At 41.3% G+C, this 23,923-nt stretch overlaps 1 protein-coding gene across 2 annotated transcripts; it reads left to right on the top strand.

Annotated features, from left to right (window-relative positions):
• Positions 1–600: 600 nt before the first annotated feature.
• On the top strand, positions 601–23,514 carry tbc1d5 (TBC1 domain family, member 5). Of its 2 annotated transcripts, XM_022200615.2 has the most exons (23): positions 601–707; positions 6,254–6,298; positions 6,609–6,727; positions 7,514–7,571; positions 7,744–7,852; positions 8,073–8,162; positions 8,842–8,916; positions 10,204–10,271; positions 10,366–10,468; positions 10,930–11,018; positions 11,179–11,229; positions 11,315–11,384; positions 12,949–13,121; positions 13,213–13,355; positions 14,049–14,155; positions 16,798–16,883; positions 18,151–18,473; positions 18,675–18,737; positions 20,025–20,233; positions 20,553–20,652; positions 21,220–21,299; positions 21,391–21,648; positions 22,210–23,514. In XM_022200615.2, the coding sequence occupies exons 3-23, from the start codon at positions 6,628–6,630 to the stop codon at positions 22,498–22,500; spliced, it is 2,646 nt and encodes an 881-aa protein (XP_022056307.1). In that variant the 5' UTR covers positions 601–707; positions 6,254–6,298; positions 6,609–6,627; the 3' UTR covers positions 22,501–23,514. The 2 variants fall into 2 exon arrangements, with proteins under 2 accessions (XP_022056307.1, XP_022056308.1); XM_022200616.2 differs by lacking the exon at positions 18,675–18,737.
• The last annotated feature ends 409 nt before the right edge of the window (positions 23,515–23,923 follow it).

Below are 23,923 nucleotides of genomic sequence, written 5' to 3'. Positions count from 1 at the left end.
AAATCTTAAAAGAATAACCATCATCCAGACCAATGCTTGTGGCAGGACAACAGTGCAACTCTAAGAGTTATGGATTAAGTCACCCAACAAAACATCCTCCAGTCACAAAACTGCAGCTTCCTCTAGTGCAGACACATCATACTGTTATGTACCCTGGAAAATATACACATTTCTCAAGCCCTAGTTGTAAATAATAAAAGAGTGAGCTTTTGTTTTGCATAATATACTAGTTGGTGCTTTTCCTCTTTATGCAGGACACTAGTAGGGTTACTGTCTCACTTCTTCAATAGACTGTCTGACTTGTACGACGTAGATCTGTGAATTAAAATAATTACATTCAAAACTAATCAACATGTAGTGGCAGGATTCATTTGAAGATCTTCATTGCTGAGTTACAAACATTTGCGGACACGTGTCCTGCCGAAGGAGGATCTACTCCAGGACTTTCACAAGCTAGAAAACCTGAATAAAACAAGCACCGGTGCATGATTTAAAACCTTCGTGTGTGGCAAAGTATAAATCCCCTCGCTTGAAACAGAACAAGCAGAAGTTGATGTTTTCTCCAGAGAGCACCTGCAGACATGATCCTCAGTCTGCAGGTCACATGACCAGTCAGCTGGTCTGCGCACATCCGCCTGACCCGCTGCTGTTTACAAATCAGCAGACACTCCGACAGCAGAATGAGGATTCCTGCATGATTTGAACAGGTACTTGAACAACACCGAGAACCCGTAGCTGCTAACTAATTGCTCTCTGCTGCCGATCGCGGTTGTGTCGCCTTGTCTCTGTGTGTGAGAGTGCGTGGTACAACTTAGTTTCGTGGTGTGCAGCGGCAGTGTGTGTGTCGGAAGTAACGGCAGGCCGCTGCGTCGGCCCCGGTTACTCGCTAACAGCCAGGCTAGCTCCCATTAGCCCCGCTGCTGCTGTCGTCTCCAATCATATTCAGTCAACACCGACAGCTACAGCATGCTATAGTATGAGTTTACCTGCTTTAGCCTTCATTTAGCTTCGCTAGCTAGCACAAAGTACATGCTAGCTTAGCTGTTGTTTGGCGTCTTGCCCCGTCTGCCTCCACAATCCCGCTGACTGCCTCCTCCGTGCTGCACCAAACACGGACTCTTTGCGCATTTTACGCCAAATTTGAGCTGAAACGTCAGTGCTACATATAAGATATCTAGTCAGAATTGTGGAAAAACACATTTCTATGGCGGCTTTGGTAAGTGTAGGGAGTGTTTAACCTGCTCTGTTGGGCTGGGCCATCTTGCATGACAGGTTTAGTGATGAGTTCAGGGCAATGCAGAGGTTCGGTAACATCTGCCTGTCTCTGTGGTTTCACGCTCTTCTCCACACCGCCAAGATACTGCGAGTGTAGACTACAGTCTCTGCAGGATATTTTGGACAGACATGCCTGACTAGAAAGGCAGAGAAAAAGCTGTGTTGTTTACACCAGGCACTATGCATCCTTGCACAATCTCAGGTGAATTATTTGCACATTCTTGCACACTATTAATATTTCTGTTGCTTCATGTTCCACTTATAATACCTTGGATTGCTACACTTGCTGTGATTGGACTTCTGAAACCTCTCTTTTTTTTATCCTTCTTTAACAAGTTTTTACAAGTTAGTTTTTACTGTTGTGCGTTAAAGCACCAAGTCAAGTTCCTCGTTTTTGAAAACTTACTTGGCAATAAAACTGATTCCTTTTTTCTATCATTTCACTGTAGAAAGGACTGAGACTGGCCCATTGCTGAAACACACTACCTATTGTGTAGGGAGGCCTTCGCTGCTAGTATCTGCACTAACTTGTACAGTAGGAGGAAGTAGGCTGAAGGTGAATGTTAGGAAAATTTGCTGTACTTGCTGTTCCAGTCTCTTCCTTTAAACCACACATTATTTCTGAATGTTACAAGGTTTTGTCTACTTTCACCATAGGTCTTTCCTAAGTGCATTGTTTCCCAGACTTGCTTGTGATCTGTTATCCCAGAGGTATTTCTCTTCTCTTAGCAATGCTGAACCTACTGAGCTGTGAGCAGGGATTGTTTTATTTGCATAGTTTTAGGCCTGACAGAGTAGAATTATCCAGTCTTTTCCAAAAATGAAGCGAAGATCAGATGAAGAACTAGCTCCTTTTAGATTTATCTTGTGACTCGTTGAGGGTGTATTGAGCCCCAGGTTAAAACGTGGCTCTACTTCCTCTATACAGACAGATGCCTGTCAGATCTCATCGCTGGTAATTGAATCAGTCAAGACCCAGCAAGCTTACGGTATTTTGCCAAGGTTAAGTTTCCAACATGTTCTCAGCCTTTTGTGGAGCATGTGACTGTTAAGGCTCCTGAGCTCTCGCTGTGTGCTGAAGTAGAGGCATGTGAGTTTGTTTAGCTGGGGTGTTTCTTCACTTTGACTGAGCTACAATCTGCCGCTTCGACTGCAGCTGCCAGTGACAGCTCCTCTCATCGCTGTTCGCTGAATCCTCTTTGAATATTCATCCTTTAAAAAGCCTACAAGCTGATTCTTCTTCTGTATTTCTTGCCACGGCTCTGACAATTGTGGATCTGAGATAAAGACTAGTGGACTGGCTCAGTTAATGGCTCTTGTTATTAGTAAATTCCTGAAAGTCTGGACTTGATTATTATGAGAAATAATAGAAAGCATCTTCCAAGGCTGGAGACAAAGCGGCAGTTGTAATTCAGTCGGATGTCTTTTGGTGGAAATTCTGTAGGCACTTCAGCAAACCATTTAATACAGTTGAGTAATCTGGATTTAGTTTTCAGAATAGTTTAGCCTTTGTGCCTTTAGACCAGTGAGACTGGAGCTTTCCTTTGTGTTGCAGCTGCACATGAATATGAGATCTTTTAGCGGGTGGTTGTCCGGTCAATACACGGCCAAAACCAGTCAGTGAATGTTAAAGAAGAGTTTAATTGAGTTTTGTATATATCAGTCTGACTGCTGCGGTGAACAACTCTGTGCCTCTACTACTCAGCTGATCTAAAATTTGCTCATGAGGCTGCCTGGTTTTGATCAAGCAGAAAAACAAAGAAGTGGAGGGAAGCTTTAGGCTGAAATCTTGTGATATTCATGGCTGCTTTCAGACTCGGTAAAAAGGCTCTATGTATGATTTTAGCATTCAGTCCAAAGCTTCAACATTTTTTGTTTTACAATTATGCGTAAGGTAATAACTTTGAGAAAGATAACACTTACAAAGTTAACTTAAGATGGTGTAATGGCTGCAATTTGGATTTAGAGTTCCACACTTTTGCTGGTAAATCCCAGGAACAGATCTTCTACCTCTGAACAGATGGACTCACTGTTATTTGTCTGTTGATTTATTTATGCATTTCATTATGTATTGATTTGATTATTTCATGAAAGATTCGTGCTTTGAATTATTGAGGTGTTTCCAGGTGCTGTGAATTAAATTATGCAGAAGTTAATTTGCCTTGATTATTATTTAGCAAAAGTTCGGGTGTCGTTTCACATTCGGCTCTGGTAAGAAGCAGCAGAAGGCCAAGAGAAAACCCGCTTCAAGCAAAATTGTGGTAACACGGCAAGGCCTCGAGTCTTCTACCCCAACATCATCTTTTGCTCAGACACATAAGACGTGATTCCTCAAAGAACGAGTAGCAATGAGTGATCTGTAAAGGCGTCTTTAGAAAGTTTAGAATGACGTTTTATTTTTGGAAAGAAGGGACAAAGCACTGGATGCGTCTGTGGGCCTGCAGGGAAAAATGTTTCTCAAAATATCTTTGACTTTGTGCAAGGCAAATTTCTCTGAGATAGTGATAATATGAATTAATATTCTGTGCAAGATGACTGCTGTTTATATTTGTAGTCACTCAGGAGACTTCAAATCTTTCATGCCAATCTTCTAAAGTAAAACTAAGAAAAACAGGCTATTATTGGAGATGCTTATTCACAGCATTCGTCTGGTTCTCCCTATAGTTGTGGATTAGTTCCGATTATTTAACGGGATAATGTTGTTTTTATGAGAGAAGGGAGAAACCCCCCCCATTGACTGAAGGAGAGCATTAGTCTTTGAGTAGAACAGATGTCCTAAGAAAACAGGCACATACATTATGCATATGAAATCATTTCTATTTTGATGGCGTGTGTAGCTAATTTATCGAGCAGTGTTTCATTCACATGGCTAATAGGTTTAAGAGATGCCTTTGTTGTGTTATTTCCACAATTAATAAAGTGAATGAAAACATAATGCTCTGTGGGCGCATGCTATTCTGTAGGCCTGTGTATTAGGCTAACCATATTCATAAACATGGAATAATCCCAAGCCGGATAAAGAACGGAGGCAGAATTGGTTAACCTAGATTGCGTTGTCTCACTGAGAAAGTAAAACTTTTCTGAGAACTTGGCGGAAGAGAAGAGTTGGCAAAGAGTTTACCTGGTCAGGATCTTGTTTTTCTTGTGTGAATTTTTAGATGATTTCCGTTTTGTACGTGGCTCGACGTCAAATCAGTACAAGTTGGAGCATTTACCACCAGAGCTGGTTTGGTGCCACGAGGGGGACCTACACAATAATAGGCATGTGTTTACAGTGCATAGACTGTATATAAAGATGGACATAGCATCTGGCTCCAGAATTGAAGCCCACCCGGAAGTGTCAAAAACTTGCAATATCACGCCGTCCGCTAGGGTTGGCTCCGAAAAGCTTTTGCTCCATAGACCCCAATTCATTTTTGGAAAAAAATAAAATTTGATAGACTGATTTTCTACAGCTCAGGATTTTTTCCCGTTAGTTTTCATGGTCAAAATGAGAGATCAGGTGGCCGATCTTAAAATAAATCAATACTGAATTTTAAATAAATCGTTAAAGTTGGCGGAGCCAGGGGGCATGGCTATACTTGATTGACAGTCCCATTGACTGGTCCTGCCCCGAGTTGCTCTCTGGTCCAGTCTGTTTGATGACGCTTTTCACTGGCTCCAAAAAATCCAAAATGGCGACCAGGAAGTAGCAAAATCCGAGCTTCATTTTCTCGGCGTTGAAACCAACAGGTGACGTCACGGTTAGTTCACGCCTGTTACAGTGTTATAGCTGAACAGTGTATATTGAAAGCTGAGAAGAGCAGCATTAAGCAGTTTGCAATTAGGCTTGGTTAATTAGCAAAACTATAAATCGCTGCTGATCAATTTTCTGATAGAGAGTTGATTATTAAACAATTGTTCTTTCACGGATAACTATTAGCGATCATCTTTTTGTTCATGAGTGCTTTCTTTCTGTCCTGTTGGTGACTAACTTGTGAAGCTTTTGTCCTGATTATTTACAATTAAACAGGACTGTGCTGTTATCGGCTTCATAGGGATTTTTAGCCATACGTTATTGAATGTTGAATCATTTTATGTTTTACTTGATGATGCGATTTGATATATTTTGCCTCCTGCCACTGTGCGGAATATTATGTGTGTACAGACACATATTACTCAACACCAGTACATTAACCCCCCCTGCAGTGTTAGATGATGTGATTACATTTTGAAGCGCAGCGCCACATATATTTGCATTTATGAGGAACAGCCGATTTTCTAGAAACTACATTTCCTTAATTATTTCAGAAGCTCTGCTGTTTGTGTGCTATGTGAAGACGAGTCTGTTGACATTAGAATATTTAATTAATGCATTAATTTGCCTCCTTAATGACCTCATTAGCTTTGCTAGTTATGTTCAGTATATCACGTCGAGCACGGTGGAGCATCATGCAGCTCGAGTGCTTCTTGTTAATATCAGCCATTCTTCACTGACTGTAATGACTGTCAGTGTTTTATTTTATGCTGTGAAATTGGGATAAATCCAAAAGGAGGATACACTGTAGCCCTGTTTGATGATCATGCTCCAAAAAAATCACAAGTATAATCCAAATTGTCTGTGAAATTGACTGAAACGCTTATGAATGTTTCCTAAAGTCTTCAATATTTATTATTCTTGCTGCTGTTTTAAAGTGAATGTGATATCAGTGCTTTATGTAAATACTATTCTAAAAATAAAACAGTGGTTTTGCCATCATCTACTTCCTTGATTTTAGAGCTATGTTGTATTTAGAGGCATGTCAGGTCAAAGTGCTCTGCTGTACCTTAGCAAACAACATTTCTTTTATCAACCACTTTTAAGTAGTCTTTCTGTTCTGTCTGCAGCTGTTCTGTTGACTTTTACCACACTGCATATTTGTTTGGCCCTTGACCAGCGTCGTCCTTTGTTTCTCCCGAAGCTGAAGGTGTTAAGTTTCATTTTGCTTTTTTCTTGCAGAACCTACTTTTTCTTCTGACTGAGGAGAATCACGAGGCTGTGGCAGTAAGTACTGAACTCATACTGTTCAAAGAGTGTCGTGTTTGTTAATGATCAGCGGAGAAAATTTACAGATTTTCCTGCACAGTTACATGAAGGGGTCAGAGGGTGGGGTCAGCTAGAGGTCAAGAAGAGTCAAAAGATGCCTGTCACCCCCCTTAAAGAAAATCTGTTCCTCATCACCAGAACTTTGGGAGTTCAAAAGTCATGTGTATGAAAACCAAAAATATGAAATGCTAGTCGCTTGAGTTTTTGTTACCGTTTTCTATCGTTTAATTCAGATATTCTCTTTTTCCGTTTTTTCCTCATTCTCCAGGTCCAGCTGGGTCGCGGTCATGCAGCACCCCAATTTTGAGACCCCTCACCCACTCCAGACTGACGAGCAGCAGGAGACGGGGTTTGACCCACTCAACAATTTTAACAAGAATCGCAGCAGTACGTCGCCTCTTTTCACTTTCCAAACCCTTTTCCCGTGACCTCGATCCATATCTTCATATACCAGTTGGCTCCTTGATTAATTTTAAAGAAACCGACTCGATACTTTTGAGTCATTTCATGAAAGTACTCCCATCAGGCCCTTCTAGAGATGGAGGAAACCTACTTTTAGAGTGATGGATACGCTAACAGATGCTTGGACCAATAGACAAGGTATAAAGTGGAAGATGTAGCGATGATGAGTTAAGATTCATAATAGAGATAATAAAACAAGTAAATTCTGAGCTGACTGAAGCGTGAGTCACAGACGGGGCTGGCAGCACCCCCGGGCTGAGGGTGTTTTTATGTTTACGTGCGAGAGAGAGAAAATGTTGCGGGCTGGCATGTTGTGGAACTGATGAATATTCATACTGAGTGTCCCTGTGGAATGATCTACTCCTGTAACTAATGTTGATAGACAGCTTTCCGACTTGAATGCATGTTCACCTGCAGGCCAAATTAGACTTATTACCGCCAATATAGAGGAAGATAAGTACGGTGCTTTACTTTTTGTCATCGCTTTCCCTGCCTCTGGCCCCTTTTTTGCTCGACTGCGTGGTTTGTAAAAGAAGCAACAAAAAAAAAAGGGTGATGAGTCATATGGAAACAGTAAAAAAGACAGTTTCTTGTTATAGTTGTAAAAGTTTTTTATGGTCTCCCAAGCTGTAAAAAAATAGTGATTTCTACTTTCACTCTCGAGCACTTGTTGCTCACATCTCCCTCCTGTGCTTGTGTCTGTTTCATCAGGAGGCTCTCTTGACGACGGCGCTCACTCACTGTCTCAGTCCACCTTCCTCTCATACAGGTGAGTTTCTCCCGGCATCTTCTGTTGTGGTTGCATCGTTGGCACTCGGTTCAAATCGCTGCTCCAGCGTCTTGGTTTACTGCTGGACGACACTTTAGATGGAACACTGTGCCCAATTTGGGTTGAGAAGCTCATAAATCTCCTCATCCTCTGCCTCCCCTCCCCTGTGCAGGAAAGAATGGGACGACTTGTTCCTCAACAGTAATTACCTGGCCAGGATCCGGCAGGCAGGCATCAACGGTCGACTGAGGAGCAGCCGCTTTCGGAGCGTGTGCTGGAAGGTAACTGCCAGATGGATCAAGCAGTCTATCGAGTTTGATTAAAGGGGCTTTGGCAAGTTCCCTGACACAGGAAGGAGTGTGGTTCTGGCAGCTTGGAGGCCTTTTTTTTTTTTCTTTGTGGAAATATCTGCCGAGAGTTTAGTTTTGAAAGTTTGTGAGTTCTGAGAAAGGAATGCTCGTTGGCGTAGAATGGACTCACCTGTTCGCTGTGTGTCTGCAGTTGTACCTGGAGGCTCTTCCTGAAGATAAGGGGCAGTGGATCAACAAGACTAAGGAGCTGCGGGCCCAGTATGAGAAGATCAAGGAGACGGTGAGATCGCCTCTCTGACCATTTTCTTCAGTGTGTTGAGAAATTAATTATATGGAGCATTTTGCCTTTTTTTTTTTCTTGATATAGATGTCCCACTTAGTAATTGCTTCTACAGTTATTGATACTGCTTAGAATACAGTCATGCATTTTTAGCAGTGTGGCCCATGAGGAAGTGTATAAAGTCAAGAGAGTATGTTTTGTATAACACATTTGAAACAACAGCTATTTCGGTAAATTGATTTAAAGCAAAAATGGTTATGATTTGCATTTCATATTAACCCAGCAAGTTTAAATATTGGGGTAAGACCCTGTGGTTATTTTGTATGCTGTGATGTTACCTGAATACATGCTAGGAACTAAAATCCTACAAAAAGTAAATAAACTTCTACTTCAGTTGACCATAACATAAAGGCTGAGACCCTAAAGTGGCATTAATGATGGAAAATAATGTCACTCGTGTAGTAATCCTGCTAGATCCCTGCGATATTATAGAATACGAAACTTATCCTAACTAGTATTTATATTAATGCTAAGACCTCACATCATTAGCAATTATGGAGATCAACCTGATGATTTAGAGCGGAAGTTTTGAACCTAATAAAAAAAAATACACAAAACCCTCATTGATGGCTGTCCATTGTTTTTTTTGTTTTTTTTGGTTGCTTGGTTTTTGTCACAGCACATCACAAACCCCCGCAAAGCTGCAGGCCAGCAGGACTTGGTGGTCAACAACCCACTGTCCCAGGATGAGGGGGTGAGTGTAAATTTATTTTGAAATGGAGCTCCGTGTGTGCAGTGCCCTTTCTCCATCTTTATTTTCATCACTCAGCTGTTTCAGGTTTGCTTGTATAACGTTCCCATTCCCTTCATACTGCGTCATTGTACGCATAGACAATGTCGGTGATTGCTATTGCTTCATTAACCACAACTTCTCAGTAACTTTTTGGAGGTAATTATTAATTTTATGTTAATTAAAGCAACTATCAAAATATCCAAAAGCTTATTTCATTTTTTTTCTCTGAACCTTTATTTGTCCTCCTTTTATCAGAGGGCATTTTTGGATGTTTTCATATTTGGCCATGTTTTATTATCCCTGTCTGGTTTCCCTTTTGTTTTATGATCTCTGCTTTTTTTATGATTTTCATTTATTTTTATGATCTCTGTTACTTACTGAATGCGTTTGAGTCTTTTTTGTTTGTTAAGCACTTGGTAGCTTTGTTAAGAAAAGTGCTATCTAACAGACGTTGTTATATTTCTTTTTTTTTTAAATCTGAAAATTATTTGCTTTGCACTTTTTTACTGAGTGAAAGCCACTAAGAATGACTGAGAGGCAAGAGGGGCCCTTAATTGGCTACTATGGAAAAGTCATCATACTTTCCCAGTAAATTCGTTAAAATGTCTTGGTCTGATTCTTAGGATGGACTGCACAATCTGATAGTAATTACAGAGAAAATGGAATCAGTGTTCAGTCAGTATGCTTCTCTATAATGAAGTCAAAGTAAATGATAGGATTTTTAGTCAGCACAGCTGGTCGACAGAACATAGAAAATGAAAACCCTTGGCACACAAGCAAGCATTTTAATACGTATTAAAGAAGTTTCCAGTAATTAATGAATGTTGACTTTGGTTTAAATTTAAGAAAATTGAAACAGCCTAGAAACTAAACACAACTGCTTTCACTCAAATAGGATCCTCAAGCCTTTACCTCTATTTTTACTTTAATTATTACTAAATCGCATATTTGTTTTCGGGAAATTGTTCTATCTTTGATCAATTTCTGCATAAAATGCTGTTGAATTCCACCAAAATGACCAGATACTTTAGCAGTTACAATTCCTGTCATTTAATCAATCAAAGTTTGAACTAGACAGCTAGTTTGGTTAAAGAATTATTATTAAAAAGTTTTAAGTGCGTTATTTGATCTGTCTTCTGTTGATGGATGGACTTTAGTCACTAAACTGTTATTGTTCTTAATTAATGCAGCAACGCACGCATTACTTCATTACTTTTTGACTACATTTTGTCTTCCTGCCCCATCCAGAGCCTGTGGAACAAGTTCTTCCAGGACAAAGAGCTGAAGGGGATGATCAAGCAGGACGTGTTGAGGACGTAAGTATCTTTGCCACTCAGTGCATTTGTTTTCAGCTGTCACCATGAAGTAAGTAACCTTATGTGCTCTCTGTGTTTTTTCATCTTGTATAAGATTCCCGGAGATCCGTTACTTCCAGGACGAGGACGTGAGGACCAAGCTGACGGATATTCTCTTCTGTTACGCCAGAGAGAATGAACAGTTACTGTATAAGCAGGTAAGATCACACATCGCCCCAGCAGTAGATGGACAGAGTTTAATGGTGAAACTTGTACATCTTTGCTTATTTGAAAATGGGTCCTTCCTCCTCTGGGAGGCTTTTCTCAGAGAGTCATTGTGTTGATAATCCAGGCATGTGTGCGGGTGTGGACTTGACAGTACCCAATGAGCTTCGACAGAAGAACAAAATGCCTTTGTAACCTAATCATTATCAGTGTCTCTAACAGGTGCCAGTGAATGAATAGATGGCCAGTACAGCATCTTTTTGCAAACTGGAAGTGACGCGTGGCCGAGCAGTGGCTAACAATATCTAAATTAAACCTGTCATCACGGATTAGAAACCTCGTGCATCACTATTAAAGAAAGACTGACCACAAATGAACCATATTTTCTCTCTTTCCCCCTGCCCTTATACGTCTCAACCTCCCTCTGCTGCTGTCTGTTTTTCTTTTTCTGTAGGGGATGCATGAGCTGCTGGCTCCCATAGTGTTTGTGCTGCACTGTGACCATCAAGCCTTCCAGCATGCCAGTGAGACGGCCAGTCCCAGGTGAGTTTGTACTCGATGTGAAACTGAATCTGTCACTCTTTAGCTGCCATTAACACCTTTTGACCTGCGACTGCACCAGCAGCTTGTGCTCTCGTCTGAAGCCAACAAAGCTTTGCATTTTCAAAGGTGAAATGTAAGGGGTCTGTCTTTTTTTTCACAGCGAGGAGATGAAGTGTCTGCTGAACCCAGAGTACCTTGAACATGATGCCTAGTGAGTACACGAATATCAGGCTAATATCAAGTCGTCAAATTAAAGAAACGTAAGTAACTATAGCTGGAAATGTTTTTGTCTGTAGTGCCATGTTCTCACAGCTGATGGAGACGGCGGAGCCATGGTTCTCCAGCTTTGAGAGGGAAGTGAGGAAGGTCAGTGTCATAAACTGCTTTGGGCTTTTTAATTACAATAATTGTTTGTACAATGTAACACAACGTCACCGGATTGATGATGGCACGTCATGACAGGATAACGGCGCTCAAAAGTTATAATGTTGATAATTTTAATAAAAGTTGATTTGGTGACACGGGTGGTTACCATGGTAACAGCAAGTGCAGTTTAATAACATGGCAAATACACATTGAGTGGCTGCAGTTGAGAAACAGAAAAAGCAACTTAGTCTGTGTTTAATATTTGTGTCTTGGGCTCAAACAGATCCATTTTTCATAAAGACTTCAGGAGCTGCTATCTAGGGCTGAAAAATTAATCAATTCTAAATCAGAATTGCAATTTTAAACAATGCAATTAGTAAATTGCAAAACTGCAATTTAGTCTGTATTTATATTGGTCTATATTATTTATGACTCAGGTTTTACACTGTCATGCCAATCATGCCGCCTCACTTGTGTGACCATCACTCTTTTGATACTATTTCCTTTGGTAATGCTCACACATTTTAAATCTATTACATGGTGAGTATTAAACTTGTGTCCCAAATCAAATTGCAATATCTGCTGAAAAATTGCAATTCGATACTTTCTCCAAATCGTTCAGCCCTATCGCTATCTGATTTCATGCTGCACACAACATGAAAGGTTTTCCATATCAGGGCGCTGTGAATATGTTTGCCTGGCAGAAGAGCTGGAGGTGTGCAGCCTGTCACCTGAAACTCTTCATCTGTCTGCTCACTGTGGCTGTTCCTGTTACTCCCTGCATTATTTAAACTGATCTGCTGTCAAAAACAGTGTGCAGGAAGATCGCCGTCTTGTTTCGTAGATGCATTTTTGATGGATCACAGTCACCAATAAAGTAACTGTTTTTTTTGTTCAAGTGAAATTCAATATCCTTATCAGATTATTACATCAGTCCAGGAGACTGTAAAGCTCCTTGAGGCCAATATAATTTACAATTTATAAATAATGGGATATAGTGTTGTATAAATAGAACTGACTGAAACTAACAGATTTCTTGTGACTGTCTCGCAACAAAAGCCATCAGGTGTCCTTCCAAATGGAGGCTTTTAATGTGTACTAGCAGCATTAGGAAATGTTGGGTTTGCACCAGTCGTAACCTGATTAATCTTAGCTATTGCTGCAGGAGTAGGACAGTAAACAGTGGAGCAATGAAATAAAAATGGATTATATACTGCATTGTTTCTCATAAATCCCTAGTGCTCTGGTTGGCAATTTGAATCCAGCTGCCACTAACAATAACAACTACTATATAGAAAGGTAATTACTCTGTGTGCATTTATTAAATGTGTATTGCAGGAGAAAGGACTGACCATAAATTGTATAAAAATAAGACTAGGTATAATTCAAATCTTGGTAGCAAACAGCAAATTTTGACAGGCTTTTGTTTTAACTCCCAATGGGATCCTTCCAAAAAGAGGTTATTGTTCCTCATCAGCACATGTATTGAATGTTGGTCAGTCAGATGCTGCTGATTGATGTTTATGCAACGATTTGACAGTTATGTAATAACCTTCTTGCCTAGGGTAAGGAAGAAATGCTGACCAGCATCCCATTTGCTCGGCCTCAGGATTCAGGGCCGTCTGTTGCCATAGTGACCAAAGTCAACCGCATCCAAGACCAGCTTGTGAAGAAGCATGACATAGAGCTGCACATGCACCTCAACCGGCTGGAGATCGCCCCGCAGATCTACGGCATGTCAGTATTCACACCTTCACACCCGTCTGATTGCTTTGTTAACCCGCAGCTGTGCACAAACGCACTTTAACCCGTTTGTCTGTGCCTCCAGCCGGTGGGTCCGTCTGCTGTTTGGCCGCGAGTTCCCTCTTCAGGACCTGCTGGTGGTGTGGGATGCCCTGTTTGCTGACAGCATCACTCTGGACCTGGTGGACTACATCTTCGTGGCCATGCTGCTCTACATCCGAGACGCCCGTACGCTCCATTTATGACTTAAATAATCCAATAATGCCATGTGTTGTCTTTGTAGCATGTAATTTCATAAGGCACACTTAACTGGAAGAATGTGATTTACTCTGCCTCATTTAATCAGATGGAGTCATGGTGCTCTAAATAGAATCCAGTCGATTTTTTTTTTCTCCTGCCATTCATGCAAAGCAGAGTTGTAGTTTAAGCTCTAATGTTAGCAAACATCCTCCCTGTCTTCTAATAAGACACCATGCAGCTAAATGGCAGATGCCAATCAACCAAATGCAAATGGATGTTGCATTTTGAGCACCTTTCACATGCAAGACGTAACGGAAAACCAAAATACAAAGTTCTAATGACTAAACTAGGATATTGTTATCTGCAGCCATGTAGCACTGTTATAGAGCTATTTGCTGTCAGAATAATGAGTAAGCTGCTCATGAGAGAGGTGCATTTCTGGGAGATATTCTGAAGGGACAGTTTGATGGAAACACTTGTGTTGCCCAGATTAATTTTTATTTTTTATGTTGAGTGCATTTCATAACAGATGAGTTGAATAGGGAGCGTAGTGATCATGTGGGTGGATTGTCCCCTGCTAGAAACAACAGCTTGTGTCCTTTGGTGTGTTAGCAGCACACAAAGACTGTTGCCAGATTTCAATTTTAGAGATTCTAGTAAGTTCTGTTTTTCTTTTTTCAGTCATCGCTAGTAACTTCCAGACCTGCTTGGGCCTGCTAATGCACTACCCTCCAATAGGAGACATCAGCGCTCTGCTGCAAAAGGCTCTGTTCCTCCGAGATCCCAAAGTAAGTTAACGTTACACTGCCATAAATAATCGAAAGACTTCTGATACATGTTGCTACTGCAAGCACTTATGTAGTTGCTTTATTACTCTTAAATCTTCCTGGAAGTCCTGGTGTGTGACTGCCTAAACTGAAGAGGAGAAATATTAGAAAGAAAACGGGAACCAACGAGCTTGGAATTGCACTCACTATACCTACTCATGTTTCTTTTACTCGGTGGATATGACACATGACGCAAAGTGATTAGTCTTGTTTTCTTGCATAGGAAGTAGAAGATTTACAGAAGTGAAACATTTACCCACAAACAAAGCAGTGGGCTGAAATCTCTCGAGCAACAGTCGTGTAGCGTAGACCAAAAATGTCCTGTAGTATTGTGACAACAGGAAAAAGCACTTGGGTGCAAAAACGTGAAGTTAAATTTGGCAGCAGATGTTTCGGTTCCTCTCACTTGAGTGGTAAACGTTTTAGTGAGTTCCAGGCACTTACAGTAAATATAGTAGACACAGCTGCAATCAATGAAGCAGTCACTGCAGTTAATAAAAAGGAAGTTGCACAGATATATATATATATATATACTAGTACATGTTTATTATTTGCATGTAGTGATTGGGCATCTGCGTTTGTAATCCATGAATACTGCATTTTAATCTTAATCCTGTAACATTTAAATAATATCGGGGATATTTAGACGGTCAATGATGACTAAAGTTGTTTGACCGTTTTACTTAAAGCAGATATGAAAGTACAGCTGACACAGAAAACCCAGTTCCAGTCTACAAATGAAAATGAATTTACAAGAGCTGGAACATATGGAAAAGCAGGACATAGATTCTTTTTTATTGTGTATATTAAGACAAATACGGAAGTCAGGTGATTATTTGAAGCCAGTGGTCAGTCAGTGAGTGATTTCATTTACACATACAGCTGTGTGTTGTATGTTACTGACTGTGTCTGCATGGACTTGAGAATCACGCTTAAGATATAATCCAAAAGAAATGGGGATCCTGTTCCATTTATGCATGTTAGCCTGGTTTCTGACTGATGCTGTGACTAACTGAATAAATGCAGCTTGTGCCATGTAATGTAGTTTGTGGTAACTTTGTGGCTCATATCCACGTTTCTTCTGTAAACTCCACACTTTCTAGCAACATTCCCCACAGCTGCCCAGTTCGTACAACACTACGGACACTGTCATCTGTAATTGAGCTGGTTTTCATGCTGCCACTGTTCCTCGGTTTCCTCTGGTCCCATGAATGATTTAACTGTGTCACGCTGCTGCTAAAGGAAAGCCCTACTCGTATGGAAATGCTCACTTTACTCATCAGGGTCACTGATCTTATCACTGCCTCAGCTTACTACGATTCCTATTTATATTATGCTGTAAGTTCAGTAGCCATGCTCTGAAGCAGCAACCTGTCTGAAAGTCTTTCAGGGTTTGTTTTTGTCATTGCAAACTGACAGAAGTTGTTTTGCTCAATGTTTGCTCTCATGTAATACCTAGGTTGCTCAAACTGAAGGTGGTACATCAAAGTTGAAACAGGATTTCCAACAAACCTGTGAGGCAATTATGAATGTAGCCAAATTTTGCATGCTGTGTGTGCAGCTAGCTTGACGCATTGCCTCTTGCAAGAAAAAAAAATGCTTATCTAGCTTAGTGTCTTCTTTTGCAATTTTTGTATCTAACCCAGATTTGCTTTAGGTTCATAAATCACAGCCTTAAATCTGCTTTTGAGACTTTAAGCCTTCTGTTTTATGGTTGTAACTTTTTCAGTCGAACACAATTATGTTCAAGAGGAAAATCCCTGTCCTGAGTCTGAACATGCAAACATTTTAGTTCCTGAAATTACACTCCCTAATTGCTGTTGCTGCTTCCTCTTGCAGCAGTGTAAGTGTTTGAAATTTTAATCTTTGTAACTGCAAGACAGCGAGGTGAAAGGAGAACTTGATGTTGATGCTTTTTGAACTTGTGGTTAGTTAGTGTGAAACTATACTGAGCTGCTTCGTGCCAAAAGCTAGTTTTAGTTCTGAAATGTAAAACTGGTATTCAGAAGCTAAAGAAGAGCTGGAATGTTTTGCCAGGATCTTTTTTTTTCCTGTTGCACACTTGTTTCGTTACTTCTGTTTATGTGCAGAAGATTCTCATTCTTCCTTTCATCTTTACTTGTAAGCCGGGTCACGCTGTACATGCAGGATCAGGCAGATCTTTGACCTCAGCTAAAACCTCACTGTCTTGGTACAAATAATCTTTTGTCCCGCCTCCAAATTCACTGACCTGTACGCCCAAACACTACAGCTCACCACACTCCTGTCCACTAATCTGCTCGGATGAAATTCCAGGAAGGTGTTGATCCAACATGACAGTGTTTCCCCAAGGCGAATGACCGTGTCGCACCATGTCCATTTCTTATTTACACCTGAGGGGGAATCATCCCTAATAACAGGAGAAGAGGGGGCAGGATCGAGGCTTGTTGCTCATAAGTACTGACTCAGAAACACGTGTTTGCTTATTTACGTAGTCATGCATAGATGCAGATTTTAGGTTTCCTCGGTTATGATAGTTGTATATCACGCACAGCCGAGACACTTTTTCTGACTTGTAAACTTGCTGACCCTAAAAACTGTTTGGGTTCTCCCTGCTTTTGCAGAACAATCCACGCCCTGTGAACTACCAATTTCAGCAGAACCTGGATTACTACAAAACACGGGGAGCTGACCTGATGAACAAGACCCGGTAAAATACTGACACAGCTCTTATCTCTAACATTTAAACATAGCCATGGAAAGCTTGTACTTTCATCCTCTGCTAGTAACAGAGGTTACGTTTCATTTAAACCCACTTTGACTGCAACAGATTTCAACCTTTCGCAGTTTTCACACTTGATAAAAGCACCGAAATGTGCAAAACGTAACACTCCACCATCCATCTATGTGTTCCATTCAGACATGCATTTGCCAAAATGTAGCTGGACATGTTTGATACTTAATGCTTATAATGCATTTGTAGTAGGTTTGGTGCAGCGTTGGTTCACTAACCTTTTGTAAAGATATTAAAGTATTTCAGTTCAGTTTTACAACAACTGTTGGATGTTCAGTAATTAAAATGCCAACAATAAGTTGTTTATTACAAACTCAAGTCTTACAGTTTCACTCTTCCTTTTGATCAATTTTCTTTATTAACGTTTTTGAAATTGGTATTATTTATTGTATGTCTCTCTCCTTATTTACACATTATGGTCTATTTCATCTCTCTTTTTTTCCACTGTTTTTTCTATTTTTTGTCTTATTTTGCTCATCTGAATTTTGACTTATCCTGTCACTGGTGCTTCCTCATTGTGTATCCTCAGTTCCTCTTTTATTTGGTCCTTCATGTATAACATAATGTTTATGGAGGTGGGTTTGTTTGCATTGTTTTTAAGGTTGAGCTTTATTGTATTTGTTCTGTCAAGCACTTTGTGTTGCCTTTCATTTGATTGAAAAGTGTTACACAAACTAATTCTGATAGACTGTTGTTTACTTGTCTTTTGTCTGAGATTGATTTTCTGATAATGGAACTTTGAAGTTTGCTTCCTTTGGATAGCCTCAGTGAACTCTCACAGCCCAGCTTCTGGAGAGTTTGTCAGTGTCATAATAATGCTCGTACTTGTAACTGGTTGGTGGTTCTGACACCCAGAAATATACAAATAAACCGCATGTGTTTGGTTGTTCACTGTGATGGATGAACCACCTCAAGGTAATTTCAAGTTTCTGCAAGTGAATTTAATTTTACAATGTCGTACAATACAAATAACTGGCTGCCTGGAAGGTGGGACACTTTTAAGGAAGTGTTAGTACAAGTATAGGGTTTGGATAATGGCAGCTAAGTATGCAAAGTTTGTTGGTAAATTTTCAAGGAGCCAAAACAAAAGTATGGTCCCGTAATTCCTGAGAAGACTGTGTTATTCTCTCTCTTTTTTTTTTTTAATTCTCTGAAATTGGGATTCTTATTGCTGCCTTTCCAGGTCCAGTTCCAGTGCAAAAGCTGCTCCCCTCAACATCAACAAAGTCTCCAGCAGCCTGCTGAACTTTGGCAGGAAGCTGATTGCTCCAGCCATGTCGGGTGCATCCAGCGGCGTTTCGCCAATCAACAGCGAGGTGCACTCCTCCTCTTCTTCCTCCTCGTCCACCTCCCCTGCCTCGGCGCCTGCACCCATCCTGCCACACCCACTGGCCGAGCCACCCGCCCCAGCGCAGACCGAGACCCAAACCCAGATCCAGGTCCAGGCCCAGAATCAGCACTACCGCCTGCTCAAGTCGGAAAGCATGCCAGTCCACCTCAGCAAAGGTGAGCAGCAGGACGCCAGCTCAGGGAAGCTGCATTACAGACGACAGAGCTCATTCCCCATCCACTAATGGGCATTTTTGTTGGCAGTTTTGTAACTGGTGAATTATTTGCATGCGCAGTTTGACAGTGATGATCTGAATACCTTCAGGCGTTGGTTTGTGTGGTTGTGGCAGCATCAGCTTTGACTCTCCTGTCTGTTAGATGGAGTTTCTGGTGGAGTGTCTCAGGTCTCTCACCCAGCCCAGACTCACACTGACACACAAGGTAACTGCTGCCATGGCAACCGCTTGTGTGACACGCCCCCTCATTCGTTCATGCTTTTGTCACTGCCGCCGCATGTCTAAGCAAGTGTGTTGCTTGTCGTTTGTTCATGTGCTCCTGGTGCTCGTTAGATTCAAATTGCAGCAAACAGACATTAGGATCATCTGCATGCGATACTAAACTGTGACCAGCAGAGGGAGATCACAGCTTGATAGCATGTTGGGACTTCTGCTGAGTGCTGCTTTGAACCTGTCACGTGTTCCTGCTTTGTTTCTGGATCACAATAGCAGTAAATATTGATTTGTTGTTTGTGTGTTGGCAAGTTTGCCCATTTTCTTTGCACAGAAAGAAAAATGCAAAGAAAATGTTTTGTCTGTTGAATAGTTTGCAGACTAACAGTTAATCTTATGAATTGATTGCTTACTTTTGCATTTAAGTGATGCATTAATAAGCATCATTCACGGAGCAGCAGCAGGAGCTCTGATTCGTCTGAATCTACATACGACTCCCGTCAACCTGCAGCAGCTGGCCTATCAGAGCTCCTGCTGCTGCTCCGTGGGTTGGCAGACGGCTGCATATCTTTACATTAGTTAGGAGACATCACGAAAAGCAAACTCTGGGAAATGAAATATATGACAAACAGAATAATTAGTGTACGAGGAAACTGCAAATATAAGTTCAACAGTGGATTTTTTTTTTGTTGTGCTTTAATTCACTTAATTCATTATTTGAAGGCAGAAGCAGGACGTTTTATTAACTATTAATTAGCTAGTTTAATTATGTTTTTTTTAACTCGTGGAATAATGCATTATTTAAATCCAAATTTAATGAATCAATTTGTTCTCGGTTTTTCATTTTTTTTAATTATTTGATTATAATTTAGCACTAAAAAGGTCTGTAATAGATCCAGTGGCGTAGTCCAGGTTTCACATTTTTTCCCCCTATCTTTCTCCTCCTTATTTAAATACTATTAGATACTAAAAGAACTTAACTTCAACATGTATGTATAAGATTAAGCCTCTTCTTTTGATCTCCTTAGCACCATTATTATTGAGCTTGAACCAGAGTTTGATATTGAAAAAACCTTGATTTCCAAAGCCGGCTTACAATTTTTGCTTTGGAAACGCCTGCTAAAAGCTGCTTTTTGTGTTGAGCATCATTTAATCAAAAATCTAAGCTGTTCTGCTGTAAATGCAAACACAGTTCGATCGCAGGTTTTCCTCCGTGGTTCATCTTCCTAATGTCTCTGATAGTTTGTCTTGTCCCTCCATCTTTCTGTTGCTCCTTCAGGGCAAAGCTCCAGGACAGTCAGCTCCTCCCCCAGCATAGAAAGTCTCTCTGGTGGGCGGGGCCAATCCACCGCCTCCCCGCCTCTTCCCCTGTCCAGAGGGAGCGATGTCAGCACTTCCTCTCCGCCGCTCTCCGCCACCAAGAAGGAGTCTTTCTTCAACATCACTCGCTCTCGATCCCACAGTAAGACCATGGGCAAGAAAGAGACGGTGAGCCGTTTGACCTGCTGTCTGCTCTAACAACCTTTCATCTCTTTTCCTCTGTCAGCCTGCCTGCATGTCTTTGAGTCTCTTTGTTTCTCTGTTTCTCACTTTTTGATCTTCTCTCACAGCTTCAACCTTAATCCCTTCACTGCAGGTTTCCCCTTAACTTTATTATCTCCTGGTCTGCGCGTGTGTGTGTGTGCGTGTGTGCGTGTGTGCGTGTGTGCGTGTGTGCGTGTGCGTGTGCGCGTGTGCGTGTGCGTGTGCGTGTGCGTGTGCGTGTGCGTGTGCGTGTGTGTGTGTGTGTGTGTGTGTTTATCTACAGGAGGAGGATCTGGAAGCGCAGGTATCTTTCCTGCAGGGCCAGATCAACGACCTGGAGGCCATGAGCAAATACTGCGCCAAGATGATGAATACACACATCTGTGAGTTCATTTAGCTACAGATGGCCAAGTCACCATGTTTAATATTCAACATCCAAATGCAAAATTGACATTAAAAGCAATCCTAAACATGCTCAGTTACAGCATTTTAATCTAAATACTATCACAGGATTTAAGTTTGTATAAAAATAACATTTCATGCCTGATATCTGTCATTCTTTGGTTATTTGTTTTTTTCCAAATTGCAAGTTTATTTTTTCATTCTATCATTGCATTCCCTTTTACTTCAGTTGTTTTATGTATACATGCACACTTTGAAATCAGGGGTGTATGTTGCATTACATTTAAACAAGCACAGCTGCTACATTTTATTTATTTTTTGCTCAGCTGTGTGATTTTCATCTGTATATTTTACACCTAGATCACAGAAGAAAATTGACAGTGTAATGCAATGCAGTGTAGATAACACGGAGGAAATGGATTTTGGTCTCCTCGTTCCGAGTCATTTCAATTATTCATTCAGCCAGTGGGGGAATTTTTACCCATGGAGGAATGAATCATTTTGTGGGTGGTTGCATAACTCAGTGACTAATAATTCTTTTTCCACAGGTAAAATCCAAGAAGTGATTCTCCAAGAACACCTGGAAAAAGAGGATGAAGTCTTGGTGTCACTGGCTGGACTCAAACAGGTATGAGCTGACCTAAGTGTGAACAGACAAGTGTGGGTTTTTTTTTTTGTAATCTTGCTCACTTTGTCTTTTTCATACTTCATCCTGTCAGATAAAAGACATCCTTAAGGGGGCGCTGCGCTTCAATCAGAGCCAGCTGGAGGCCGAGGAGAATGAAGAAATCACCATCGCTGATGATCACTACACCTCCACAGCAGCTGCTGAAACTGATCTAAACACCAACAGTCACCATAGTGACCACCCACAGCGAGGAAACAGCCGGCCGAGCCGAGACTGTGATCTGGACGGGAGCGTGAGCATGGACGAGAAAGAGGAAGAGGAGCAGGCGAGGACTCCACCTGAGCAACAGGTAAATGGAACAGAATGGCTTTATTGTCATCATACGTGGGGGCTTGATGAAAATCTAAGTAGCTGCCACTGGACGGTGCATTGAACCAATGTTTTGAGAATAAGAGTTCTTTTTAGACAAGGAACATTTCAGATGATAGTCCAACCATCCTCTTCTAAGCTGATAAAGTACTGCTCTGTGCTTTCAGCAGCTCTGTTGGTATTAACTCCAGTTTATACTCAGTTCAGACAGGATTGGTTTTCAGTTGTCTGGTTTGACCTTTTGACCCAGGATTCAGCACACTTAAATCTGATCATTTTTATGTCTCTAAGTCACGTCCTGTGTCCAAACTTCTTAGTATTTGTACCAGCATTGTGTTGTTTCCAGGATTAGACCACGTGACACCAAGTCTGTCTCACTGTGAGTGAAACATTTAATACAGCGACTGCATCATTAAAATGCTCAGCCACGTGCTCCATAGAGTTTTGTTGGGTTTGAATACATTGAAGTTAAATGCTGGGAAAGTAGGTTGTACATGTTGGGTCCATGTGCACGACTTCTAACTAATTCTCATGTGTGCAGGTGGCATCTTCTCTGGGCTCGGAGGGTAAGAACTGGGACGACTACATCCTCGTGTCGCAGGACGGAGACCTACAGGCTGAGGGAGGAGGAGGAGGAGGAAGGGCTGCTTCTGATCGCACTCCTCCAATCAGACGAGGGCGCGGCATGGTGCGTCTGGAGCCCGAAGGCGCCGTCGGGACTTTCCACGACCCCCTGATGGCCGGCATCACCTCGGGCTCCTCCAGCCCAGACGAGGGCTCCACCCACAGCAAAGACTCTGACTTTACCATAGTTAACCCGAACGACCTGTGAATGAGCGAATCGCCCCTCCTCTCCTTCTCTCGTACCCGTGCTGTTTCATATCCCTTTCAGGGGGTCTGATAAAACAAAAACTGACTTGGAGCCAGAGAGGGGAACCGGCAGTTTTGGGCGGAGAGTCGCCAAAGCTGTTCTCAACTTAAAAATTGCACATGTGGACTGTGACACTCGGAGTCACAAATACCTAATATTCTGTCTCTTTAACTGTCATCTGTGCCACTTGAGTCCTGTCTGAGCTGATGCTGTATGCTGTCTCATCTACCCAATGCCTGTCTCCTCAGTGGGCCTTTCGTGGCTCCCATCCAACCTCACACCTGTCGCTCAAGATGTTTTATTGTAGTTCCCTGCTCTACAGAGAGAGGGTGCCATTGAACTGCTTACCCCATCACTACATGATTACTCTAAAAAGTTGGACCTCAAACTGCAATTTACCTTCAGGGGAGGACTCTCTCCTTTTACTGTAATGATTGGGAGTGTGATGCTTTCTTCTGAATGTGGAGATCCGGCCATACCCCTGCCTACGTTATGTCTGTGTGTCTGTCTGCGTCCTTACAGAGGAAGCTCTCTTCTCTGATACTCAAAGGAAAGAAGGATGGTGTCCTCGTGTGTTGTCGAGGGCAGCTTTCTGCCCCTCCTAAACCAGTGCCTCAGACCATAATTCTTCTCTTAGCCAAACAAAACCTAACTCTGTGATCTTACTCTTTTTTTGTTCTTAGTTTTTTTTTTTCAGTTTTAAAGAAAATATTTTTAACACTTTAGACTTTTAATTTCCCAGATAAAAAGTTATTAAATTATCAAAGAAGTCTTTTTTTTCTTTAGTTTTTTTTTAAAAAATCGATTCCAATGTGGACATTTTAATGTGACAGTTTTTGTTTCTCACATTACAAGACCGTTGTTCTCGTGTTCTGTGAAAATGATGTAAAGCAGCACACAAAGAATGTCCCTCTAGCTGCCCATTCAGCATAATTAACCTTAGACCAATAAAACTACATTGCTCTTGCTACACAATGGAGTTCTGTTGTCTTGATTGGAGGATGCTTTGCTTGCTTTTATGACCGTGAGGTAACAGTTTGTGTTGGTGTTTGTCAAAGTACACAGTGCTGCTGTATAATATGTTTTTTATACCAATAAGGGTCAAACAATTAAATTCTACTGAAGCTTGGAAACAGCATTTGAGATAATGGTCTCAGTAAGATCCACTTAGTAGCTGTGTGGGAGCTTTTGGGCAAATAATCTGGTCTTTATCAGTTGTAGAAATTGCTCAATTGACAGAAATATAGTTTTGTTTTGTTTTTTAGTAGGCTCAGAAAGAAAAGTCACAGTATCAGGCTGTACAAAAGCAAAACCATGCCTTAAACTAAACCCCAACATTAGCATGCTAAAATGCTCAAAATGACAATGTGAACATTATGATGTG

Source organism: Acanthochromis polyacanthus, chromosome 11 (genome assembly GCF_021347895.1).
Source record: "Acanthochromis polyacanthus isolate Apoly-LR-REF ecotype Palm Island chromosome 11, KAUST_Apoly_ChrSc, whole genome shotgun sequence".
In the NCBI taxonomy this organism is placed as follows: Eukaryota; Metazoa; Chordata; class Actinopteri; family Pomacentridae; genus Acanthochromis; species Acanthochromis polyacanthus.
The sequence above is the reverse complement of the archived record's forward strand: the minus strand, read 5'-3'. Positions and strand labels throughout refer to the sequence as shown.

Coding starts and splice junctions, on each gene's coding strand:
- tbc1d5 (XM_022200615.2), top strand. CDS start 6,628: ATGCAGCACCCCAATTTTGAGACCCCTCACCCACTCCAGACTGACGAG. Junction 10,469..10,929: donor AACAGTTACTGTATAAGCAG/GTAAGATCACAC, acceptor CTTTTTCTGTAG/GGGATGCATGAGCTGCTGGC. Junction 14,156..16,797: donor TGTTCCTCCGAGATCCCAAA/GTAAGTTAACGT, acceptor CTGCTTTTGCAG/AACAATCCACGCCCTGTGAA.